Source organism: Zeus faber (genome assembly GCF_960531495.2).
Source record: "Zeus faber genome assembly, chromosome: 1".
NCBI lineage: Eukaryota > Metazoa > Chordata > Actinopteri > Zeiformes > Zeidae > Zeus > Zeus faber.
In genome coordinates this window covers 26272432-26298767 of record NC_137193.1, presented here as the reverse complement: position 1 = coordinate 26298767, position 26336 = coordinate 26272432, and the positions used below count along the sequence as shown (strand labels likewise).

Sequence of the window (26336 nt, the reverse complement as noted above, 5' to 3'; positions counted from 1 at the left end):
ATCAGTAAATCAACAACTCAATCTATCCAGTGTGGTCTCTAACTCGTGAAGCGGAAAGAAAACCTATTAATTACATTTAATCATTTTGTTGGGGTCTCCAGATCCCACATTGACAACTACTGAGAACACACACACACACACACACACACACACACACACACACACACACACACACACACACACACACACACACACACACACACACACACACACACACACACACACACACACACACACACTGTAAAGTGAGGACGCTTTCAAAAATGATGCCATGAAGTTTTTACATATCAGTTAATGACATACAGAGTGCAGTAGACAGAGAAAACCTTCATCAAATCAATATTTGGTGTGTCCACCCTTTGCCCTTTAAACAGCACAGATTCTCCAAGGTCCACACACACTTAAAGACACATCACTGTCCAATCCGAGTAACACCTTATTTAATTATTGTCCGTGGACAAAGAATTATTGCTCTTTTCCTTCTTACCCGTGAAGACAAATTTCAGCAGTAGTAACTGATGGTTAGAAGGCAGCATTCAGGTTTTATTTTAGCTGATTGGAAGAAGACAAAACAACCTTTGGAACAAGTGCACTCGCCCACCTTGTCATCCTGAGCCTGTTTTTTTTTTTTTTTTTTTTTTTTTAACAACTTAACAGAATACGGACATATAATCATGGTTGGGGAATACATACTAACAGCGTTTTGTAATTAACTACAAAAATAACTGACGATAACTTAGAGAACACCGTGGTAATTACAAATGCCAAGTACATAACAGGATTCCTTAGAATACAGAAGGTCACATTCAAGCACATCTACGACACATTCAGTACGACTCATTGCCTGGACCTAAAAATGAAAACAATAAAAGTAAAAAGCAAGATGACAGTGATCAGAGTTTGGGTGAAAGCATTTTGGAAAGGTTTCTGGATGGAGACAGCAATAAACAGTACTTCCTCTTTGAAAGTGCAAACAGTGCGTACAGTGTCTGCAGGGAAGCCAAGCATCTGATTTGTTCCTAAACACATTTTTTACGGCAATGTGTGTGTTCTCCCTTTGCAAAGATTTGTTATTTCCGACAGTCCTGGATGTAGAAAAGCTATCTTTGCATGTTATTCTTAATTTATAATTATTTCTGAAGAATATAATTTAATATCGAAATTACTATTTAATTTATATTATATATTAATAATTATATGATTTCCCCCCAAAATATTATATTAAATATTAATTATTAAGACAGAAATAATATCATTTTGAATGAAATTTTTTAAAATGTAATCAGTGGTGCTACTGATATAGAGAAACCCAATATATTACATAGGTTACTAATATATATAACTGGTTAAAATGTGAACAGTCATGTGTGCAGTAGTAACCTTCCCAACCCTGCATATAACAAGAGTCAGACAGACCCACATGATGGAAGTACAGCAATTTAAGATGAGTAATCTCTAAAAATTAGTATTTTTTTTTTTTTTTTGCATACCCGCTACAGCAGCAGACTGAGTAGAGTACTCAAGGCACATTCGTGTACACTGTGATGCAACAGAACAAAGTGATGGGAGCTTTACACATTAACTCAAGTGTGTAAATTACAATACTAAAGAATCCTAAGAATACAAAAACATGTACCCCCCCCCAAAAAAACATCAGTAAAAAGCAGAAAGAGAGCTTCCCTCCAATAAGTTTGACCGGCTCAGCCCGGTCCAGAGGAAGAGAAAGTACATATTTGGCCGTGGTCACCATGACACTGGATGGGGTGGGGTTGGTGACTCGGTCAGTACCCTATAGATCATAGATCTGTTCTCCACTTCCTTTTTTTTTTTTTTTTTTTTTAAACGCCAGGACCAAGCAGCAGGTCGCTCTCGAAAAAAAGAAATGAAAACTAATCACCACAGCAAAGGGAAGTTGATTTTACTGAATCCGGGATCTCGCCGCTGTTCCCAGTACGTGTTGGTGGTGACCCACATGTCATCTTTTGATTTCCTGTACAACAAAAGGAGAAAATAATACTCATATTCAGCTAAATATTCTCTAATTGTTGCAAAAGCACTGACTGGACATGACAGATTGGGTTACTATAGAAACAGTCGATAAAAAGTGTTTGCAAAAACAATAATAATAGAAGGCAATAGAATAAATGATGGAAATATGGAATATGGAATAAACAATAGACCTGTTGACAAACAATAAAAGTAAACTGAAAAGTAACAAAAACAGTAAAAAGAAAACACAAATTAGAAGATGGACAAATTTGCCAAGTGCAACAAACCTAAGAAATTAATAAAATAAACCTAACAATAAGCCAGAAAAATGACGTTTTTTAGAGGGCTGTCTAAACTGTCAACAAGAGAAAGAAAATATGTAGAGTAAACCTAGAGGTAAAATAGGAGGCAGGGAAATTGCCAATATACAATCAACAATGACAGTGAACATTAACCAAAAGGGTATTTTTTTCAACAAATAAATGAAATATAATCACATCAGTTTCCCATAGTTTGGTATTAGATTAAGTCTTAAGATCTGAAAGCTCTCGCTCAGAGAGACGTATGGAATACAGAGATCACCTCTCTTTTCCATACGTCTCTCGGAAAACGGAAAACATTTGACCGAAGAGGCGGAGCGCGTACTTGAAGAAGCGCGGCTGGTGCGGCACGTTGTTGTCCAGCAGGTCTTTTCGCCTCTCCCTCTGGAGCTGCTCGATCCTCTGCTTCTGCTCCTCGGCGGCCTCCACGTTGCCCTCCTCCAGCGCCCTGCGCCGATGGACAGAGCCACGCGACGGAGAGAGAGGGAGGAGAGAACTTAGAAACGGCCGGAGGACAAACTCATGAGCGGTTCAACACGTGACACAGAGAGATAGAAAGAAAAGTGATAGATATAGAAAAAGCGATAGGTATATAGACAGGTGAAGGGGAGTGCAGACCTCTGGTCCATCCTGAAGCGGGTGTCTGTGGGGGGCAGCAGGGCTTTCAGTGCCGGGTTCAGCTCGTTTAGCTCCACCGCAAACTGGGTGAAGCCGTAGTACTGCTCCTGGTCCAGAGGCATGGGATCTGCACACACGCGCGCACACACACTTTTTTATTACTGAGGTCAAACATTTTGGGATAGGTAGAGCGAGTGGTGTAACGGAACGTAGTTGGTCCGTGATCGGCTCGCATGTGAACCGCAGGATCAATTGCAAAATCTACCCATCATAGTGAACTACAGTTTTACTGCCGCTGTAACCCTTTGAAGCAATAGTTCCATAAATCTCGATGCAGAGTTGCAGTGAAAAGAGGACGGACCAGACGGGCGCCTGCTGTTTTTCACTCTGAAGCGCAAAGATTGGTTCATGGTGCATCAGGCTATGTCGCTGCTACTTTACGACATGCCGCGATGCAAATGCGTCTGCACGTCCGCCACATTTTAAAATCGTATTAAAAAAAAAAAAACCAAAAAAACAAACAAAAAAAAAAAAAAATGCCTTATTTTACATATTCTTATATATTTTAGTTATATTTTACTTATTGTTTTACATTTGATTCATGTATGCACCGAACACAAGACAAATTCCTTGTTCGTGTAAACTAACTTGGCAATAAAGACTATTCTGATTCTGATTGGAGCAGACAAGACAAAACAAAAACTAACTAAACTGTATTGTCAGATGCAGACTTCTCGACAAAATCTTCAGGAAATTTTGTTTGTTATAAACGTGAGAATTTGAACCTGATACTGGTTACTTATTTGAATTGAATTCAGTTACTGGGGGCGGATCTAATCATTTCCTTATTCACGACCAGGTTTAAAGGAAAAAGGTATCATGCGTGCCTCATATTGCACTTTCATTTCACAATTGAGTATTGAATATTTTATACATTTTACAATTTTATTTAAACATTGGACATATTGAATGTTGTTTTCATTTAAGAACATGGGCAAACGTCCCTTGCTTTAAGTGTTTAACAGAATAAATGGAAAGCAAATTTATATTTGTCTGTTATTTGATGATCCGAAAAATGATCCGATCCGTGACTCAAAACCGTGACACCATCTGAACCGGGAGTTTGGTGATCCATTGCACCCGTTGGAGCTATGACTTACTCGCTCTCCAGATGCAAGTGGCAGACGGCGGGTCGCCTTGGTAGATCCCCTCGTGCCATCTCCCAAACATGGAGTGGATGACTCTCCCGTCCCCGTCTGTGACCACGCCTTCGATCTCGTTCACGGTGGAGCTCCAAGATTTTGCCTGTAATAAAAACAAAATAATCATCTGCCGTTAGGATTTAGACAGAATATACCCTATATAATGAGAAAACTGCTCATATTAATTTTGAATTTTGAAAAATGAATATTCATTCATTCATTTTGGATGCCCTCCCCCCCAATCATGTGACGCATACCACACATACCACTATTCCATTTCTAATGATCCAGCCTCTCCTTTAGTTTTGTGCACCAGAGGGCGACATTTGACTTGAAAGCGCTGAATTTGAGGATGCAAAGCCCTTTTTACCGCTATTTCCTTGGTGATCCCAATACATTTAAAACATTGTATATTATGTAGAATTTCTTTAGATTTTCTTTTTCTGAAAAAAATAAAAATAAACAAGGGATTGCATTCCGTAATGTTTTGCTTTCCTTTATTATTATTCATGTTAAAACACTGTATATACTCTATTCCATACTGTGCATACAGAACATGCATCTTTCAATAGTGGATATATATATACAGTATACTTTTTTGCTTATATGTGACCCCCGCAGCAAAAATTGCCATCTTGCGCATTTCTATAATTGCCAAGAGCAGCCAAATAAGTTGGAAAAAAAAAACCTTTCTTGAAGGAAAATTCGATTTTTCCTGCTTCGTGTCCCTTTCTGTTTTTTTTTTTTTAATATCTGAACGTATTTTCAAAACCGAGTTTGATTTATAAATAGTACAAAAATGTTAAAGCGTGGAGTTAAATATTCCCGTTAGATCACATGGGGAAACGCGGTTCACTTACCGAGACGCGGAACAGCGCTGAATAACGCCGACCGATCGTTTCCTTTAAAGCGAGCGTCCAGGTGAAGATCAGTCCTCCATATTCCATGCGATATAAAGTGACAATGTGAAACCGTTTTGATAGAGTTCAACCTTTAAATCGTACTACTTTTACACACACGGAGACATCGTTGCGGAGGGGGCGTGTACCAACGTGTATCATCGAGTAAGAATTGCCGACGTCACTTCCGTAAACAAGACGAGGATCCGGTTTCGCTTGTCTGTGAAAACTTTCATTTCCCTGTGTTGTTATGGATGAGGAGAAGCAGGTGGAGGAAGATCCAAATCATATCGCGGACCTTAATCCGACCAGTACGATAGATCCAAGTCAGTGTAAGCAGCGCATACTGGACTCTATTTTCTGCGATGATAGTTAGTTCTCCGACAGCGAAGCTGAATCTGATATTACTCCGGACTTGGAGAACATTTCAAACAACGAATTTCAAACTTAATGTGACGATGAAACAGAGTACTTTCAAGAACCACCGGAGGAGACCGACGACACGCCCGTTGTTGTTCCAACGGAAGAAGTCGATGACGTGATGAAGTCCGTTGAGGTTGGTTTACAGTTTTTTAGATTTCAGATTTTCCAAGACTCATAATATTGATAGACTCTACATTTTGTTGTGTCGTCTGTACTTTCAAACTCCAAAATAATTCCACTTTGATAAAACATGGTTGTTTTTACTGTTAAATAACAGCTTTTTTACTAAAGAAAATAGTTGTGTGTTGTTGACGCTGTTCAACGCTGTTCGTGATTGGCCCATTCAGCATCATGTTAAGTAGCCATGAGGCTTTGTTTATCTGCCAACCCCATTTGCATTCTGGGAGCTGAATGAAGCTGGTGTGGGGCAAACTTTAGAGGTGATTATCTCAGAAACAGGGTTTGCCACACCCTTGTCATTAACAAGTCATAGCTTTAAAAACATTTGCTTGATTTGCACAAGGGACACTTTGTGTAAAAGCTCGGATTCTCCACTTTCAAATGCTGGCATATTTAACTCATTAAATGAAACTTTTTTCTTCCTATAGCCTTCCAAGTTTTCCCTTTTATTATTCCGCTGCACCGTATGTATGACTGCATGAGAACTAACTGAAAATATATATCTTAAATTGTGAAATCTTCCTTCTTCACCGTTGCATTACCTCCTTCTCACCACTAGCCGGCGGAGCTTCCTCACCTTGACGAACGTGACTTTACACTGGCAGCCGCTGCTGTTGACGTTCTTGATGGCCATCTCCCCGTAGTGCTCGATCCAGCGCTGGCCACTCAGGATGTTGTGTATGCACGATGTCACTTTGTTCCACTCGTAATGATCCCCGAACCTAACACACACACACACACACACACCCACACACACACACACACTTTAAGCTTCGGTGGCTGCAGCATACGTAATCGGTGAGAGAACGTAACATAGGAACAGGGGATTGGTCAAAGAACCTACGCAGGTAGGGTGACATGGGTGGTTCCCATAGGAACAATCTCCATGGATTTCCCCCAGAATTTATTCTTCCATCGAACATCTGACAGAAAGGGAGGATAAAGGAGCAGGTGAGTGCCGTGTGATAACATGGTCGTTTAGCTTCACCGAGACGAAACAAAAAACATAGAAACAATTACTGCACATTCTCCTGCCAAGCCCAGGGAAGCATGTTGTGGGTAAAAATAAAAGAGGATTGTTTATTTTCCGAAACATGCACTTTTCAGGCTAACCTTGCCAAAAGGTGAAGTTCTTTGAGTCACAGTGGCATGCTGACACAGGCGGGTGATGACTAACCTGGAAAATAGGGGAGAGAGACATAGGGGTAGAAAAGTGGGTCGTGGTAAAACACTTTACCCTGTGGCCATTGTATTATGCATTGAATCTGATCCATATCCGGAATGATGTTGCGTTTCCCAGCTCCAGGTACCTGCTCGGCTATGAACCTGAAGCCCCGGTCGGGTCGCTCACACTCGTAGGTCTCTCCCAGGACGGGGTTGAAGGGCTTGCTGCCCGCCCGGTGGAAGCTGGACGCATACGCCGACACCGCAAACGTGGCCATGTATACCTGAGCCCAACAGCGAAAACACAGAGGCGGTGAGTTACTGTGTTCTCCAGGTTCTCTCGCTTATACCGTTTTTATTTATACATGTGTAGGTCTGAAAACTTGCACAATTTCCTATTTTGGTCAGAATGTAAGTTATTATTAATTATTATCATTATTAATACTGTTATTATTATTATTATTAATAATATTAATACTTTTTAAAGGTTTGCTGTTTACTTTCAGGTTTAATTCATTGTTTATTGCCAATTTCCAGCTTAATTTTATTATTATATTTATCTTGTTTGACTATTTTTTTGTTATTGTTCTTTTATTGTTTATTCTTCATTTTTAGTCAATTCTTAGGATTATTGTATATTTCCAATTCTTTTAGGGAAATTTAGGTTTATTGCATATTGACATTTTTCACAAATTTCATTCTATTACATGATTATTACTGCCTATAGTTTTTGATAACAGCTGCAGCTTCCTGGGGATGGATACAGTTGTCTATCTAAAAGTTGTGTATATGCCTCTTTCATAAGGTGTCTATACAGTCCGATTTGATAATAAGTATAGTTAGGTGTGTTTCCACAAACATAAGCATTTGTTCTCTGGTATTCTCACAATGTGTGTGTTTGGCATCATGTGGGAAGGAATTACAAGGACACCTCCTTAGAATGGCCAATTCTTTACCCCAAATCAATTACAGTAGCGCCAAAACTTCCTGTTTCAGTACATTTATAGACCTGCCAAGCTACTTATTATCACCGTATAAACAAAGCTTCTTCTAAATGATCAGTGATGATTGATACAGAACCCAGAAGAGCACTGCCGAACGCAGAAAGCGATGGCGTATTTGACTTTATTTGAGCACCTGATGGTGCCGTGAAGATGCAGATATGTTCCAGGAATAATTCTCTTCTCCACCCTTTTTCCACAGCGGCTTATTTTCACAAGACCCTGAAGTATTCAGACCGTCGGTAGTGCCGGGCGTATCCTCTTCAAAATAACATGAACGGGCATGCCCTACCAGTTTGGGAACCCTTGGAATTCATCGTCTAGTAGAGCCAGGGCGATACAAGGGACTTCCTTTTTTTCCTCTCAAGAACAAGTTAGAATTAAAGATTTAGTTTTTGCACTCAATTTTTAGTCTCTGTACAGACCTGTATACTTGCCATTACTGAAAATTGACTAATGATTGGCTAGGGCAGTAATTTTCAACCAGTGGGTCGCAGTCCACTCGTGGTTCATGAGTATGCTGCAAGCGGGCCACCTAAAGATTTTATTAAATATGAAAAACGAATTTAACGGTAATTTTCAAAATGATAAAAAAAATAAAAATAAAATAATAATAAAATTGTTGCATTTTCAAAGTTTTAAAGAAAAATACATCACCACTGTGACACCCCAATAGACTGACGTGGGCCGCGGTCATTTGTGATATTTTCAATTGGGCCGTGAGGCAGAAAAGGTTAGAAACCACTGCCATAGGGGGTGTGAGCCGATACGATTTTGTAAAATATGTGTCAATACATCTACAACATGTTCTCCACCCGCATCCCTTGGCCCGGAGCCTCTCGTCAATACGCTCCCCTCACCATGCGCTGGTAGGGGTCGGAGGTCCGGTTGGCCGTCACCAGCAGCTCGCTGTACTCCAGCTCCTCGCACAGCCGCTGCAGGGTGTTGAGCGGCTCGTTCAGCTGCACCGGCATGGCCACCTTGGACAGGTCCTTTCCGATGTTGTTGCGCAGAATGTTCCACAGGCTCACGCCGCCACAGCCGGGGCTGGGGGAGGGCAGCGTGGAGCGGCGGCGGCAGTTGCTGGGGGCTGAGGGGGATGAGATGATGGAAGGAGACGAGGGACGGTGAGGACAGAAGGCTGAAATGGGCCGAAAGCGCTCACTCTGTCTTTTTCATTCACATGGACAAACTAACTTCCACAGGCACATGTATACATCACCTCCTGCTGCATCATCATCATCATAATCATCATCATCATCCTCCTCCTCCTCCTCCTCACGTACCCAAGTTGTGGCCCTCGCTGCTGTGGGTATCCATGGAGATGCTGTCGCTAACATCGCTGATGTAGGAGTCATCGTCTGACACCTGGTGTCAGAAAAAGGTCAGCGAGCGATCAACAAACACAGCAAAACGGGAAAAAAAAAAACCAATAATAACTTTGCGTCCAGGCTTGGAGAAAGGGGGAGGGGGAGGGGGAGGACATCTGACCTCGTTCTCGGACGAGGAAGAGGAGAGGAGGTACTCCTGGGCGTCAAAGAACTCGGACATGGACTCCGGGATGGAGGCCTTGCTCTCGTTGGACACCTGGTGGACCAGGGAGCGGGGGTTGTCCACACCGTCCTGAGTGGACGGTTGAAATACCAAAGTCATGACCGAAGCCAACCCATAGCAGAGGTTTGTCGTGTGACATGCAGAGAATGGCCGACTTACAGAGGCGTAGGCGGTCTTGAGACCCACGACTTGCGGCAGTTGCGGGGCCTGCATGTCGATGGTGTGCTTCAGCCGGTCTCTTTCACACGACAGGGAGCTAAAGGCGGACTTTAAGGTGACATGGACTGACAAATAATTTAAAAAAAAAGTTTTAAAATAAATAAATAAAAAGGTTTGTTTATTTAAAAATTTGGAAGAAGTACAACCATGGAGCAACGCTTACTGTTGTTGGCCAGCCGGCAGAAGTCTTCCTGGAGGCGGGAGGCGTCGGAGGGCGAGTCTGGGGATTCGGGACAGGCCTCCTCCTGGCTGCTGGGCTCCGAGGTGGAGAGGTTGGGGTTGGAGGCGTGGAGGCGCGGGGATTTGGAGGAGATGCAGCTGGGAACCTGAAGAAGGAAGGCAGCGAGAGAGAGGGGGTATATTATATATTTAACACGGCATCTGTCGAACACAACTTATCAACAATTTGGGAGCGAGTTTGAACCTGGAGAGTGGATTTGGTGTCTTTGGAGCTGTTCTTGGAGCGCCACTTCTTGAGTCTCTTGTCTTTCTTGGGGATGTCGTAAGTTGACGCCTTCGGTGAAGCAAAAGAATATTTAATTCACACAGAACAGCAAAATGTCAGACAATTACGACGCTCGTCGGTGTGTGGGCGTGTACCTGTAGCGCACTGATGGCCGGGGCTGAATACGTGCGGTGGAGGACCTCCATACTTTTAAGCAGCAGATTGAGCTCCAGCAGGTAGGACGCACACTCTTCCAAGTCTATGCGACACAGAGGCAGACGCTTTAACAACCCGAGATTGAGCAGGAAGACGTCCTTTAGCGAGCAGGAAGCCACGGGAACACGTCACCTCTGCAGCACCTGCGCATGTCCTCCGAGGAGTGGAGCCAGGCGCTGACCTTGGCCTGGTGGACGGACGCCTGCTTGGTGAGCGTCGCCCTCGGAGGAGACACGGGCAGTCGGACCCGCGAAAGACCGAAGAGAGGGTCGTTGAGGGAGGGTGGGGAGGTGGAGTGCAGGTGCCTCTCGTGGGGGTAGGTGGCGATCTCGTTCTGCCGGAACACGCGGTGGTTCCGCAGCTTCGCCACCCACTCGTCAAACAGCTCCCGGGACTTCAGCTGCGTGGCAAGGCGGCAAAGATTGGAGATTGTATCGAGCTTTTGTAAATTCTCAAGGTTTATTGTACATAGCCAATGTACTTTGTTTGTTTTGTTACTTGTTCATATTGGTGTACGTTGTTTATTATACAATTTATAGCATATAACCACATGTTTATTGTTCATTATTAAATCTTTAGTTGTTCCTTTTATGGTTAATTGTCATTTTTAGGTGTAATGTACACGGCCAATTCTTCTATATTTGTCGCTAATCTTTCCTATTTCGCATCATGATTATTATTGGCTATTTTAATATGTGAGCCGCTTATGCAATTTCCCTTCGGGGATGAAATAAAGTAAATTAAGTATTTGTCATCCATCTATCTGTACACGTAGCATCTGACCTTCGTACATGAGAGGTAAACCAATGCACATTTGGGCGCGCAGTCAAACGTGAGCGTACCTTTAAGTGGAAGATGTTGTCCTCCGTGTCCAGGTCGATGCACATGGCTTTCTTCTTGATGGACATGACGGAGAGGCCCACGTCGATGCAACCGTGCAGCTTTCCCTTCTTCAGCTGGGACGAGAAAACACGACACACACGACACACGACACACACACACACAGACACACACACACACACGTTACCTCATCACATCGAGGCTCTAACCCACCTCTGTCGTCTTCACTGGATCCATTGGGAAAACTTCTTCGGCCCACCTTGGCTGAAGGAATTATCGGAAAGACTATTGGCTGTAGATTATTGTTTGTTTATTTATTAATCTGCTGACTTGGAAGAATTCTGTTGAGTCGATCTTCACTTCCAACATTTGCGTAAGCGTTATACGTTGTACATGAATATAGCTGTCTTTGCATTGCTCTCACTTGTAACGTGTTCTGAATCTTCTGAATCCATTCAAATTTATTTGATCAAATGAATAGCTTGGTTTTGTTTTTTTCTAATAAGATTTTTCTCTTATTCTGTATCAGTTCTTTACAATGATTGAAAATTAATAAAGAAAACATGAAAAAAAAACAAAAAGACTGAGTAGGTATCCATTTGCATGTGTGTGTGTTTTGTTTAAAATGGCTGCCAGGTGTTCTTCTCAGTGTAGTACTTACATCAGTTCCATGCTTGGAGTACTTCAGGATGCCTTTCTCCAGCACAAAGTACCTCTGCGTGGAGAGAAACGCAGCAGCACTTATTAAAAAGAGGTTTTCTCTGTTCCCGTCGCCCGTGACACCTTCTGACTCATGACACGCGACAAGCTTTTTCCAGTTGGTGGGGATCTGTTTTCGTTCTATATACATAGTACAGTATGGGAACACAACAGTTGAGAAAAACCAACAGTTGACTCAAGCTTTTCACTGTCTGGTACAAAAAAGGATTAATGTCAACCCTGGGAAGGGAAACGGAATAACACTACTGAACTAGTTCTTAAGCAACAGTTAATTAGTTGAACAAATACCATTTTTTATTCAATTACTGTGTCAAGGTCTTTCCAAATGGATCCAAATCATTTTGCATCAGCACTATAGGTGTAGCCTCTAAATACATACAACATACAAATACACATTATTTCAGAGTATGCAATATGCATGCAAACTTTGAAAAAGTCAAAGGGCAAATCAAAATGTAATAGCATCAAAGTTACTGTTGTTAGTTTTGGTCCAAACTCAAAATAAAGTGAAACATTATAACTTAACATACAGGTCGAATTCCGGAGTTCAGCAAACATTAACAATGTCATTAAAGTTTTTACAGCCTAAGGTCAGATGTCAACAACTTGACTGTTGGTGCAAAAGCTTAAATGGAACATTTTAGAATGAAAACAGGTCTGGACTGTCTCAGAATAAAGCTACCCATGCAATAAAAGACCAAAGTCCTGGGTGAGGCGCTCACCTTGTGCCAGCCCTTCATCGGCCACTTTCTCCTCTTCAGCAGGAAGCCCGCCTGTCTTTCCGGCTCCTGCATGCTGGCAGGCGTCCCCCTAAGACCCTCCACGATCTCCCAATTGTCCTTGTCCTGGAGGGTCCAGGCAGAGATTTTTAGGTCTAAAGCATAGTGAGACGCCATCTTGGTGTTTTGGCAAACACTGGCTTCATTTGACTAAACAATGCAAAAGGACACCTATCCTCTACATATACTGTATACTTCATGACTTTAGTTGAGCTAAAAATGGGTTGTGCATAGTCTGTTTGGACCAGTGATTCTCAAACTTTTTCAAATCAAGGACTCTTAATTTGATAGGAATTAGGCCATGGACCCACTTTGATAAGAGTTTATCTCTGGGGACCCCAATCTGATAAGGTTTTTATTGTTAGATATGGTTGAGTGCAAAAAACCCACACCTGTCTACTATACTATAGTTAGGGAGATAACAGTGAAACAGTTCTATATTACACAAAAAAGTAACTATTGTACATTCTCTAACAGTGCTCACGCCTTAAAAATGAAATTTAAGTTTAATGTTCATTTTGATGGGGACCCTACGATGAGAACCTCTGGCTTAGATACTAGTTATTTTATGTCACTCAGATTGATAATAATAATAGACGCCACAGGCACACAAAAATGTGACTTGAGAAAGTGCTCAAGAAAAAACTGAGCTTGATAACCGGGGACGGGCTGCCAGCAGAGGGCGCTCCACCAATAGGCACAGCTTCATTGAAAGACACATTAAGACTTTAAAATATTTCAAAAAATGTCAACTGCGTGACTCATCGTTCGTGAATAAAATGCAGCTACAGTGGGAAATTAAACATAAAATATTTGAACCATGTAGTCTTTCCCATTTTCTTCTGAGCAGGAATTCATTCATTCAACACTAGCTCAGGGCGTAGAAAAATGTGCCCGTGGCCAACTCCCTTTTTAAGACAACAGCCTAAAGCGGATCTATGAAAGCGTGCTAGGCCCTTTGAAGGGAAGAGGACAGCGTTGTTTCTCGTTTACGCTTTTCTTTTCCCACTTTTCAAACTATATGTCGTGCCCTGGTGGGCAGTCAATGTTTCTCATACTTTCTGTGCGATCTGCTTAAGGTGTCTCATGCTCCTTCCACCCATGGAAATGCAAAATGAATCACTAACGGTTCAGAAATACCAATAGAAACTATATTTTCTAAGCTGTGTGTGTCGACAGAAACCAGGTTTTGAAAGTAGGGGTTTGGTTTGAGTTGCTCAGTCTACGGGACCGAGCGTTGAGAGTGCATTTAAATGACAGCCAAACGCCCCCGAAAAAAAAGAGGCGTCATCTACCTGCGCATCCGCGCGGTCGCCGTCGAGCTTGGAGGAGCCGCTGCTGTCGCTGTGCGTGGGCGACAGCGATGTCATCTTCGTACGGCTCGACCTCTTTTTGCCCGCCGTGGTCTCGTTTCTCGCTTCTCGTTTGCAGCCGCCGCGACAAAGATCACAACGCAGTCGCCGGCAGCATCGCTCTGACCTTAACAAGGCTGCAGGCTGCACGGAAAGGTTAAATCAAAAGGGAAATTGAATGCATGACTACAGACCTGGGGGGGGGCAACAAAAAACAACAAAAAACGGCCGATATCTCGTTACAGCAGTTGAGGAAGGAGGCTCAAGCCGAAGGGGAAATTAGACCCGACGCAGGGACGGCGACACAAGACACAGACCACGCTGGAAAGCCATTTTTTCTTGCAGAGCACTGTGGATGGGCCCGCTCACAGTTCAGGGGTTCAGGCTCTGTGATGCCCGGTGACATTCAGTGCTCGGGCTTTGGGTGGCCCGGCACGGCTGCTGTGGACCGACACGGTGTAAAACGGCTGCAATAGCGGTCAGCACAAAAGTTCAATCGATAGTATAGGCCTGCGCGACACTTTGCGACAGGGCGAATTATATCATTTGATGTTTAAAACCAAGATTCCCACGTCTACGACACCCAGATTAGAATGCAATGGATTTGCAGCGGTTTTTCCAGTGAAGGATACATACAACAATAAGGACGTTGTGGCAGCGGTGACCACGTAGGAAGATTAAGGAACTCCCAGCTCACATTTGTCGCCGCGTTGCAACAGTCACGGCGACAAAGGTCATGTTCCAACCGGATCCCATCTGCGTTGCGTGCGTTCGGTGTCGAAGACGCCGCCGTATGTTTCGGGAGTCTTTCCCTTGCTACAGTTAGTGATGACACCGTCAACAGATTTGTGTGTTTTGTGTCTGAATGCAAATGTGCGAGCGTGTGTTCAAATATTTGTCGACTGAGGAAGAGAAAAGATGCTTGGCAAAATTGTGGTGATACAAAAGATATCTGGGGACACAGGGGGTCGCAGGTGATGATTCGAGAAATCCCTACGATATTGATACACACATTTTGTAATTTTAATGTAATTCGTTTTTCTGTCACAACTTGAGTCTTAAGAAAATTGATAAACAATAAGATAGTTCCATATTAAGGAAGTTCCAAGGAGTCACAAGTCACAGTGCATAACAATAGAGTATAGAAAAGTATGTAAAGTATGTAAAGTCGACGAGTGAGTGAAAGAGTGAGTGAAAGAACCCCCAAGCTCATGGGTGGATTATGTGTTTTGTTTTAGTTTAATACTTCTAACCGAAATTTAACACGTGCATTGATAAAAACCCTTTCATGGGAGAAGATAATTATTTTTAAATAAAAATAAATAATTTTAATGGAACACATTCATAAGTAAGATATATTACTTAACTGTTATTTTATTTTTTTAATTTTGGCACAAAACAACCCACCACTTTCCTAATGACGACTAAATTGAAAATTGCCGCTGATATTTTCAGGAAGAAGGGATTACGATTATTAAGTATCAATTTTCTTACTTAAGCTGCTTTCACATAGGCGCTGCAACCCTGAAATTTCCGGGCATTACCCGGAAGAGCGGTTTGTGTGAATGCAAATGTCCAAATCAGTATGAATCAGACATTACCAAGACTTTACAGTAGCACTCTAGTACAAAGTCCAAGTAATGTCCTATTGAGAGGTATGTGTGAACAGAGCATGTGATTGTCCGGAGCTGTTCACAGCAAGCAAATCGGCGTGTCACGTGTTGATGACGTCCATATCATGCGACTGGTGATGTCATCAACACGCCCACTTGCCGAGGGTGAAAAAGGGTCATTCACCTTCGTGCGCGGGGCGTAGCTGCTGCGTACTACATTCTCCTTTCGCCCAAAAAATGTTGCAAGTACTGATCAGTCAGTATCCTCGTCGGCCATCTTGGATGTGCTGTAAAACTCTGCAACAGCATGCGTCATTGCGTCACCTCCTGCACGCTCCACCCAGGCTCCGCCCCTCGTCTAAACCAAAGAGTATTTCCAGGTGGTGTAAATGCGTCTGACACAGACAATCACCATTTGTGTGCTACATGTGTCAAAAGGGCAACTCCGGACAATGACCGGAGTTCATGTGTGAAAGCAGCTTTAGTCTCACTGAGTCACTGCCCATGGTTTATACCTGCATGCATGTAGTGTACAGTGAGTAAATGTGTTTAAACTTGTGGATTTTTTTTAGCGCTTATCACAGCATCGCCTGCACAGGGCCCACTGGTTTGTTTGTTTGTGCGTGTTTGTTTATATGTCTTTGTGTGTGTGTGTGTGTGTGTGTGTGTGTGTATTTCCCAAAGGCCTCACTTATAGCTAGCGCCATGCCCAGGACATGAGTCATCGACAGGAAAGAATGTGCTGTGCTTCGAAACCCTCCGCACAACACAACACAACCCAACTCAACGTGCAGTAAAAAAAAAAAAAAAAAACCTCAGCTGGGAGCTGGGCTGAGGCGGCCGGCACGCAGCAGGCAGCGGCAGGGCAGCATCGCGGGATCAAAGAAAAAAGAAATTAAAAGATGAGCCATTTTGTTGCTTCAGTTTGTCGCTCGGTGAGGCTTCCCCTTTCGATGTATGCAAATCCTCCTCCACCCAATGGAACTCAAGCTGGTGTACATCCAATACTACTGGCATGGACTTCTGCAAAACAGATCCAATGCAATGCTAAACTATACTAACTATGCTAAAGTATTAGAAAACTCAAAAACTCTCAAACTTCCTAAATAGTGGAACTTTGCAATAGCTTACGATACACTTTGAAATCCAAGGTGGATTTACGGATAAGAAAAATACTTTATTAATCCCCCGGGGGAAGCTCTACTTCTAGAAAGGCTGGACGTCCATTGACTGGACGATATATCGACATGGTGACATGAGAGCAGATAGAGTCTTGGATCGTGTTCGGTGATTGTAATATCACAATATAGTTCAATGTCGTCTTTTCCGGGTCTTAAAGTCTCCATTTACAGTAATGTCATATAATCTTCTGATCCTCGTAGATGGTTTTTGGCGGTTCTGATCAACGCCTCCACATTACTAATCATTGTCACTGGTGTGGATCTTATGAAAGCAACCAATAGTCAAAGTATTTTCAACTTGTCAAAATAAACGTGTCGAGGTAATATTGTCGTATTTGATTTTGTAAATATCGCGCTGCACCAACTGGACAAATTGCGGCAAGTTGTGGAACATAGTATGCAAAGCTATCCATTACATCAATTTATTAAAATCAGTGTAAAAACATAGGGATAAGAAAAAACAAAACCCCATTAATTACCATCAAACACCTAAGCTAAGCATTAAGTCTCCGCAGTGAATTTCAATGGTGAGATCACAATCTCCTAAATACACAATGAGTGCCGAGTGAGGTGCAACACCGAGCACCAGTTCACGTAATGCATTTTTCTCTCGCTTTGACTCTCCTGCCCCGTCCCCGTGAACGCAACTCCGACAAAACACTTCCCCGAAGGCCAATCTTAAACAAGAAAGCCTGGGTTTTGTTTTTTTTGTTTTGTTTTTTATTTCCCTCCTCCCTCCTGACCCAGAACTAACGCATTTGGTGAGAGACACTTCCCCCCCTCTCAGTAGCTTTGGAGCGAGACTGGAAACGTGTGAAGAACAGAAGGAGGCTATCTGCTCCAGACACACTGTAAATACAACGCGGCAGGGAGACGCAGGTCCCTAGATGTCCCACCGAGTGTCCTACTTAGGCCCAACCTGAGCGTGGGCTCCAGCGCTGTAACCCTAGAAGCGCCGGGCCCGGCCTGGAGCGCTTACATAATGGGAATCAATCATTAATGGCACTTAGGCCTTGTAAAGGATCTGTTAAGACGGAAAAGGGCCCCCGTCGCCGTGCCGATGACCGCCGATAGCGCAAAGTCACACGCGGCTTTAATGAGGGCATTAAAAGTTAAAAGGTGACAGGAAGCCGGAGGACGTTATGAGGACAACGACAAGGGGTCTGACAACGGTTTTAGCATTTTCTGTGCTTAGTCAGCGGGTCTTTAGATCAGGCGCCGGGAGAAAAGCACAGGTAAAAGGCATTTTAACATGAAGTGACAAACTTAATTGGCTCAGTTAAAACTGTATTCCAGGTGTTTTAGGGAGGGAGAATTTAGAGTTTCCAGCTTTTTTGTTTTTCCTTCTTTCCACATTGCTCCACTGGTACTGGAATAACCGCGCCGCCAATTGCCTTGAAATAGGCGAACGGCGCATCATAGGAGAGTCATGGCAACAAACTTTTTCCTGCACGTCTAAGCTATAGCAACAGCCAGCCGCAGTGTATCTCTAATTGTCCATCTCTGCCCCTGATGAGTGTGATCGGTGAACTCGGACTCCAGGGGAATTGAACCCTATTTGAAATGTTCTGCACCCTTAGCACGACGCATTGAACGACCCATTTCAACAAGTACACTGATTTAAGTCAAACATCTCCAGTCAATGACACACACACACACACTGACGCTGACACATACATAGACACACTGACATTGACACATACACAGACACACTGACACACACACACACACACACACACACACACACACACACATCTGTTGCTTAGCAGTTTCCATGACAGATCTCAGGGCAGCAAAGCTTATTGTCAGGCTGGAATTTCCAGTCTTGGCCTGACAAAGAGAAAATATGCTGCCCATGCACACACAAAGCAGCCAATCCATCTGCTGGCAACTTCTACACATTCTCGAGCAGCACTGCTACAACGCTAACAGTCTGCCCCAGTCTAACAAGCAAACACCATTACAGATGGCCCATCTGGGACTCCTGTCATAAAGCCCCAGAATCTTCTGGCAAAAGCTCCTTCGCAGAATTACCACGTAAAAGCCGCGCGATGATCGTCCGATCATAATACTAAAAGCTGCGATAAGTTGCCACACACACACACACACACACACACACACACACACACACACACACACACACACACACACACACACACACACACACACACACACACACACTCTTTAAAAGATAAAACATAAACAGCCACAGATCAATGTGCATCTGACCCTAAACTGAAACTAATCGGAAATATGGACGAGCAGCACTAGCCCATGGCGCTGACCCATTTGCAGACGGCTGAACATAATTATTCAGCGTATTCTGTATTTGGGAGCAGCGGGGTGACCGGCACTATATTGCAGACATGGAACAAAACATTGATTCAAATCTGTGCATCCAAAAATGTTTTGAGAGCCATGGCAGTCAGTGCTTGGACGCTGGAAGTGGCGTGCCAACAATTGAAAAGACGCTAAGATGTAGGAGATGTATTTCTGCTGCCTTGTTGCTGAGACAAGGGACACTATGTTGCCACTACATCACAGGTTGCCATGGATACCAAGTCAAAGGCATTGGCGGGAATATATTCCATTTGTTTGGGCTATAAGGAAAAATCTGAGGGCATAAAACATGGGGCTATTTATAGAGCCCTCACCGGCTGAAACGTGATTTCCCTCTTGTGATTCTGACTCGGAACCCAACAGCCGGCTTGGCTGGAATGTAGGCCAAAGCATCCTTTAAATGCACTATTCCCAAACAGATCACAGGCGGGTATTTTCAGAGTAACTTCGGCATATTAGTCAGGGCAGAAGTGCTCTGTATTAACCATCTTTTAAGTGGGCGGTGTGTTAAGCAGTGAGTGACAAAGAGATAACTCGGCGAGTCACCGACATATTGGACGCTCTTGGAAATGTCCTGGTCGCTTTAACGTTTCCCCCGGAGTGTATTCGATTGGGCAGCACTACCACAGCTCCTGTCTGGAATGCCAACGTCGCCTCTAAAACAGTATTTGCCAACCAGCGCATATTCATTTTATTAGTTTACTATCCAGCCAACAAGACACGCTCAGGCATTCTGGGCAACTGCCAGAAATAATAGAAACAAACACTAAGATACATTCCTCAATGAAGTCCAGTTGTTGCTGTCTGCGATTATGAGGCAGTTTTGTGTCTAAATGGATTAAAGGGAAGGGTTTAAGTCTGCCAGAGTGACACATTTAAACCGAGAGGTGTTAAACTCAAAGGGGATCCAATTCATAGATGACTAATTATCACTGTGGCGTGGAAACACGCCACAGTGTGTACAGTATGTAGAGTATGTACGTGTCTTGATTTAAAGGTAAGGTTGTAGGTAGGGATGGGGATGGGGATGATAAGTCGACTAATCGATTAGTCAAATTCAGCGACGTCGACCTCTGAGAAACTATTCATGGTTAATAAGTGTAGCACACGCTTCACGGGGAACCCCGCCCAGACTCTAATAAGTGCAGCGATCAGAAGAAGGTGTTTGTATGAGAGAAGGATAAGCGGCGAGACGGAGCCGAGTGTGGTGTGATTTTACCCAGTTGGGGGGGGTTGGGGGGGGAAGTAGCGTGCTTGTTGGGTGGGATGAAGCTGTCTACCACCGTTTCACTCGTTTGACGCGGTGTCATAAGCAATTTTCGCCATTTTGTTTTTGTCATCTCTGGTAAGACTTGTTTCCGTTTGGAAACAAGCGCTTGCCCTGTTTGGAAAAATAAAAGAATAATTCTAAATAGCACCTGTTGTAGTTATATTATTTATGTACTGGTAGCTGTTTTTACGTGTGGTTAATAGTTTGCGTTGGGGGCGGTGATGACGTCACGGCAAGACGACTCATCAACTGATATTCTAGTCAGTCGTCAACCACTAAAAAAATAAAAAAGAAATACATGAAAACACCCATCCCTAGTTATGGGCCATCCACAGATTTGTTTTTTTAGGCACCAACTTTGACTGCTCTTGAAAATTCTGACTGTATAATAAGAGTTTTGTGAATAAGCCATTTGCGCGGCTGCTCTTTGCGCATGTCGCCACTAAAATCTACCACCAGGATCCTTATCATTTCAGGGTGGTCGGGAAACACACTCCTTAAAGTCTCCCAAGAGGGTTTGTAGCCTTAAAGCCTTCAAGTCCATTAGATCTAAGATATAATTCCATTAGATCATGCAAAGTCTTGTTTTCAACATCCAAGCTGACTCGGGGTGCAATGAATCACAAAACTCACGGTTTGGATAATATCACGGTTTTGAGTCACGGATCGGATCATTTCGTTATCAGCAGAAAAAGAGAAAGAAAAGAAAGGGAGACAAATATAACTTTGCTTTCCATTTATTCGGTCAAACACTTGATACAACAAGATACCTTCTTCCTTTAGACATAGTAGTGAATGAATAAATATGATTAGATCTACCCCCATTAACTTAATTTAATTCAAATAAGTAACGCGTATCAGGTTCAATTTCCCACGTTGATAACAAACCAAATTTGATGAAAATTGGTTCAGGATTAAGCCAGTTGCAGTCTGTATCTCTCAATACGCATTGTATTTGCTTCACGGATCAACTACTTATTTCACGGTCACTTGAGATGATGGGGATATGTTTTCAACCACTGGCGCTGTTTGTTTTTGGAAATGTTCACCCACATCAACTACTTGCGTGTGGCGGACTCCGCCACCCACAATGAAAACGGCATATAGAGAAGCACCTTCATAACGCAAAATACATTGATGGGCTGTTTCATGCACAGTGCCAGCTCAAGAAGTGTATCAAATGATTTTTTTTTTATGAAATAATCTTACGGATTTGCACTTTAAAGAGAGAAAACGCGTTTCAACGCAACACCCCGAAGTTGCGCAGTGCATGGCGGCGGAAAGCGCAGGTGAGCAAAGTTCCTCCCTCAAGCAGTGGAAACCAGCAATTAAAACGTGCAAAATCGTGCATTGTCTTGGATCCCAGCCACCCGCTGAGCGGCGGGGACGCTCTCGACGCGGATCCCTTTCTATCGCATAAAAGTTTCCGTCCGTCGTTCCACGGAAGGTGGCTTCTCAGCACCGTAACGCTCGCGTCAGCGGCGAGAGACGCGACGGCGAAGCTCCGCCAACTCCGCCGCCGAACTCACATGGAAGACGGCAAATAAATTCAGTGGACTACGGTGAACGTATCCACGAGAAATCACCAGCGATTCAAGGTAGAAACGAATAGGGAGAGCGGGGGGGGGGGGGGGGGGGATGGCTTACTGTTCAGAGGCGGGAGCCAGTGTCGAGCGCGTCCAGAGGCTGTGGCGTGAGAGCCGCTCCCGCTGCTACCGGCGGCGCCCTCGACCGCGCGGCGGGCGGGCGGAGGGGGCTTGTCTGTGACGGACAGGCGGGGCGGCTCGGCTCGGCCAACGAGGAGAGAGGACACGAAACGAACAGCGACGCTGGGGGCGGAAACGTGCGAGCGGCCAATGACGTGGTCGGAAACAGAAAGGAAAAATCCCAGGTGAGACGCTGCAACGTTCACCTACCGCGTCGATGTTGACGGTGGTGCATAAATACCAATAAACCTTTCGCAGAGCGTTACCCACCAATTTCCCAACCTGAATGTGTGTGTATGTACAGTAGTGCAACGGAGTATATATATATATATATACAGTGTATTAAGGGAGATACTCGGATGTACAGGTGAGACGCGTGCATTTGCCTGAATACACGTGGATTTGCGTGCCTGTGCAATTGCCCTTCGTGTTTTATTAATGCCGTTCCACCGCTGTTTTTGGCTGAAGTTGCCCATGACGCCACACACACCAGGCCTGGATTTGTTTGCCAAACGAAACCCATTATTTCCGCCTTCGCATGGGCTCACGGCTGACGCTTCCGGCCCCCGCTGGTTGCCACGACAACCGGCCGAGACAAAGCCAGGGAAAGTCACAGTGGAAGAAACGTGTAGTTCCGAGAACAGAAGAGACTGGACTACAGTTCAATCAAATATAATACAACTAATACCACTACTACTACTACTACTACTACTAATAATAATAATAATAATAATAACAATAATAATAATTTAAAAAAATGAATAACAATACTTCTATTGTTGTTCTTGTTTTTGTTGTTGTTGTTGTTACACACAGGAATTTGAATAGATTAGGATGGACGAGAGCGAGATATGGATGACTCTTATTTCTTTATATTTCGATCCTGGCGCTGCTCAGGTGTGATGTAGCCAAGCACAACAACCCGCCACAATGCCTGACACGTGTTTGGTGCGCGGACCCATATTTGCACACTTTCACCCTTGACTGATAATTCTGCTGATAATATTAAAAACAACAGATCAGTTTACAAGTTGAGTCAATCGGTCAAATGGGTCAAACGAATGGGTGATCGTGTTACTCGTTCAAACTGGGAGTTTTGTATGTGCTTTACATTAAGCACCAAGCCACTGGTTGCCGTTTTACACACATTTGGTTACACGAGCATACAAGCACCTCCCAAAACACGCCAATGACAGTCTCTCATGTTAGTCATTTCTGATTAACTTGCATTGCACTATGAGAAGCACAGTACATGCGTTGCCGGGGAAACACCACAATACAACACCACAATACAACACCACAATACATAGCACAAACATGCAATTTTTTTTATGAGCGGAAGAAAACATGACCACTTTGACCTAAAACGTACGTTCAAATGTGTGAATTAGTTTGACCTTTGTGTGATGTCATAGCAGAGCCGGCAGGGGGCGACATTATACAACAACATCGCAGTCTGGCGTAAAGCTGCGGGTCAGATGTTTCTAGTCTCCCACTTTTTATCCTGCGACTTTGTTTTTAATGACACACAAAGGCCCCCTTCTGCACCGCTTTTGATCATAATAATTGAAGCATGGTGTGTGTACGCGTTGCGTGTGTGTGTGTGTGTGTGTGTGTGGGCGCGTGTGTGAGTGTGTGTGTGCGTGTGTGTGTGTGCGTGTGAGACCATACCAGTGTGGGTGTCCGTGCAGGCGTGTTGTCATGTTATCTACCAGGGCCATGGATCTCGGACTAGGAGCAGGCTGGGTTCTTTCACTGCTATTATGCGATGGAGGCTGATAACATGTGCAGACAATTTCTATCAGACTGTGCAGATCAAAGACCCCCGCTTCCTCCTGCTCTTTCTCTTTCTCTTCATCTTCCCTCTCTCTCTCTCTCTTTCTTACCCTCAGCACAATCTATTCTCTCCATCTCCCTCTACACTCTCTCCCTCTCTCTCCTGCTCCCTCATCCCTCACCGGAGAAATAGCATGCTGTATAATTTTTTCCAGATGTCCACTGCCTTCCCTCTATCCCTTCCCCCCTCATACCCCCATACCCCCCATTCTCTCCCTTCCCTCCGTTCTTAACTCCCAGAGGTCTGGCCTGGAATTCTGACTGCCCCCCCCCCCCCCCACCCCCCACCCCTCCCAGCCTTCCTCTCCCTCTCCACCTATCCGTCTCTCCGGCAAAACGTGACCCCCTGAGGTCAAGCATCCCACCCCCACCCCACAGCAGAGAAGAGAAGAGAGAGAGAGAGAGAGAGAGAGAGAGAGAGAGAGAGAGATAGAGAGAGGGGGGGGAGAGAGAGGGGAGGGGGGCTTTGCAGATGCATTTCCCCACACTACGCACTTCGGTGGTGATATTTACAATCAGCCCTCGATTGCCATGTTGTTCAAAGTCGTTTTTGGTCATATAGTTCCCTTTTGAGGGCTTCCGAGTTCTGTTTTGTTGTCTCGGAGCGGAGATTCAGAACTCTGCGCCGTCACAGTGATGGTTTGACATGAGCGAGAGAACCGGAGAGCAAGGTAGACAGAGAGACAGAGAGACAGAGACAGAGACAGAGACAGACACAGAGAAAGACTAAAGCAACCGGAGTGTGTGTGATGAAGTTGAAAGCCAAAGCCGTGGGAGCGGCTCCCGACCTCCCTCCTCTCGCACCTCCTCCCCTTCCATCTTTCCCTCCATTCCGTCTCACGATGGGAACCAGCTGGAACCCAGAGCAGGGGATTGCTAAGTGTGTGTGTGTGTGTGTCTGCGTGTGTGTGTGTGTGTGTGTGCGCGTGTGTGTGTGTGTGTGTGTGTGTGTGACGGCTCCTACTGGCTCTGTCCTTGAACAATGAAAGGTAAACTATTCTCCTCAACTCTCGTTCTTTTCCTCTTCCTTTCTTGTGGGCTGTATCTATCTCCCTGTTCCTCAGCCACTTTCCTTCTCTCTCTCTCTCTCTCTCTCTCTCTCTCTCTCTCTATGTCTGTCTGTCTGGGATTCTCTCTCTCTCTAAACGTTTAAGCACACTCATGCATACATGGGGTAGGATCTCTAATCTCCAGCTCTAGTCAAAGTGCTTAATGATCCCAACAGCTGTTGCTCATGTGAACCCCCCTCCATCCCCTCCATCCCCTCCATCCCCTTTCCCTCCTTCAAATTGTTTTGCTGCTTCCCATGCTTTCTTCTGCTTCCTTTCTTCCCGGTGCGGCATTTTGTTTTTCATTTTTTGTACCAAAGCAATGCAGATATGGTCCACTTTTATCCCCCCCCCCCCCCCCCAAAAAAAGATGAGGAGCAAACAATATGCAAAGCCAACCGCCCCACCCTTCTTTACCGTACTTTCCCTCCATTCCTCCCACGCGGCAGATAGGGCCAGTCTGTTGTCCGAGTCAATGTCTCGATTGATTAGGCTTAATCCCGACGCACAAAGCCGCCATTCATCCTCATCATCCCTCATCCCCGGATTTTTTTTTATCTCCCCGGTGTCCGTTTATTGTCGTGAGCCCCCGGATGGGAGGGTTCGGAGCTCACTTTGTGGTGTGGCGTTACATGTCTTACCAGAACGTTTTTCACATGGTGATCATCCTCCAAACCCCACCCCCCCAGGGGAACACCAGATGAGTGGCTCAGATCCCTGCATTCTGAGACAATACAGCCCACATGTTTCCAATAGCAGCACTTCCTGCTCGGCGGCGACCGCGTGTCAGGCTTCTCATTAGTCCCCTCTGCTCCGTTGACCCCAGTGTGTGTGCTGCGAGTGGGAGTTTTTTTGGTGACAGTGTGTGTGTGTGTGTGTGTGTGTGTGTGTGTGTGTGTGTGTGTGTGTGTGTGTGTGTGTGTGTGTGTGTGTGTGTGTATGCGTGTGTGTGTTTTAACACCGCCTCATAACTGTGAGGGCATCTCGTTCTCTCACTCTCTCTCTCTCTCTCTCTCTCTCATACCCTCTGCCCAGGCTGGGCACTGTACTGTCGTTCATGAGCTACTTACACGCAATAAATACTAGAGAAACAACCTTTAGCCATGTGGATCTATGAATTCCTTTCTTCTCCGTAACGTAGCCTTAAAAACCTGCTTCACACAAAGTACGACGAATGTCCGGCACAAACTGTACAGAGCCGTACAGTTTGTGCCGGACATTCGTTTTAAAATTTAAAAAACAGCCTTCGTTTATATATGCTTATATATTTCACAAATATTTCACTTATTGTTTTACATTTATGTTTCATGTATGCGCCGAACTCCAAGACAAATTCCTTGTTCGTGTAAACTTACTTGGCAATAAAGACTATTCTGATTCTGATTCTGATTCTGATTCTGATTCCGATTCTGATTCTGAT

The 26336-nt window shown here is 44.3% G+C and overlaps 1 protein-coding gene across 2 annotated transcripts; it reads right to left on the bottom strand.

The window, feature by feature from the left end:
• Positions 1-264: 264 nt before the first annotated feature.
• On the bottom strand, positions 265-22066 carry LOC307228807 (oxysterol-binding protein-related protein 3-like). Of its 2 annotated transcripts, XM_079998611.1 has the most exons (22): positions 21973-22066; positions 13865-14065; positions 12513-12635; positions 11732-11785; positions 11073-11186; positions 10363-10630; positions 10170-10273; positions 9994-10083; positions 9733-9895; positions 9510-9634; positions 9288-9419; positions 9083-9164; positions 8657-8886; positions 6942-7079; positions 6745-6808; positions 6476-6554; positions 6209-6353; positions 4990-5031; positions 4088-4232; positions 2928-3054; positions 2635-2757; positions 265-1990 (listed from the first exon to the last, which is right to left on the bottom strand). In XM_079998611.1, the coding sequence occupies exons 2-22, from the start codon at positions 13937-13939 to the stop codon at positions 1894-1896; spliced, it is 2520 nt and encodes an 839-aa protein (XP_079854737.1). In that variant the 5' UTR covers positions 13940-14065; positions 21973-22066; the 3' UTR covers positions 265-1893. The 2 variants fall into 2 exon arrangements, with proteins under 2 accessions (XP_079854737.1, XP_079854738.1); XM_079998612.1 differs by lacking the exon at positions 4990-5031.
• Between the last annotated feature and the right edge of the window lie 4270 nt (positions 22067-26336).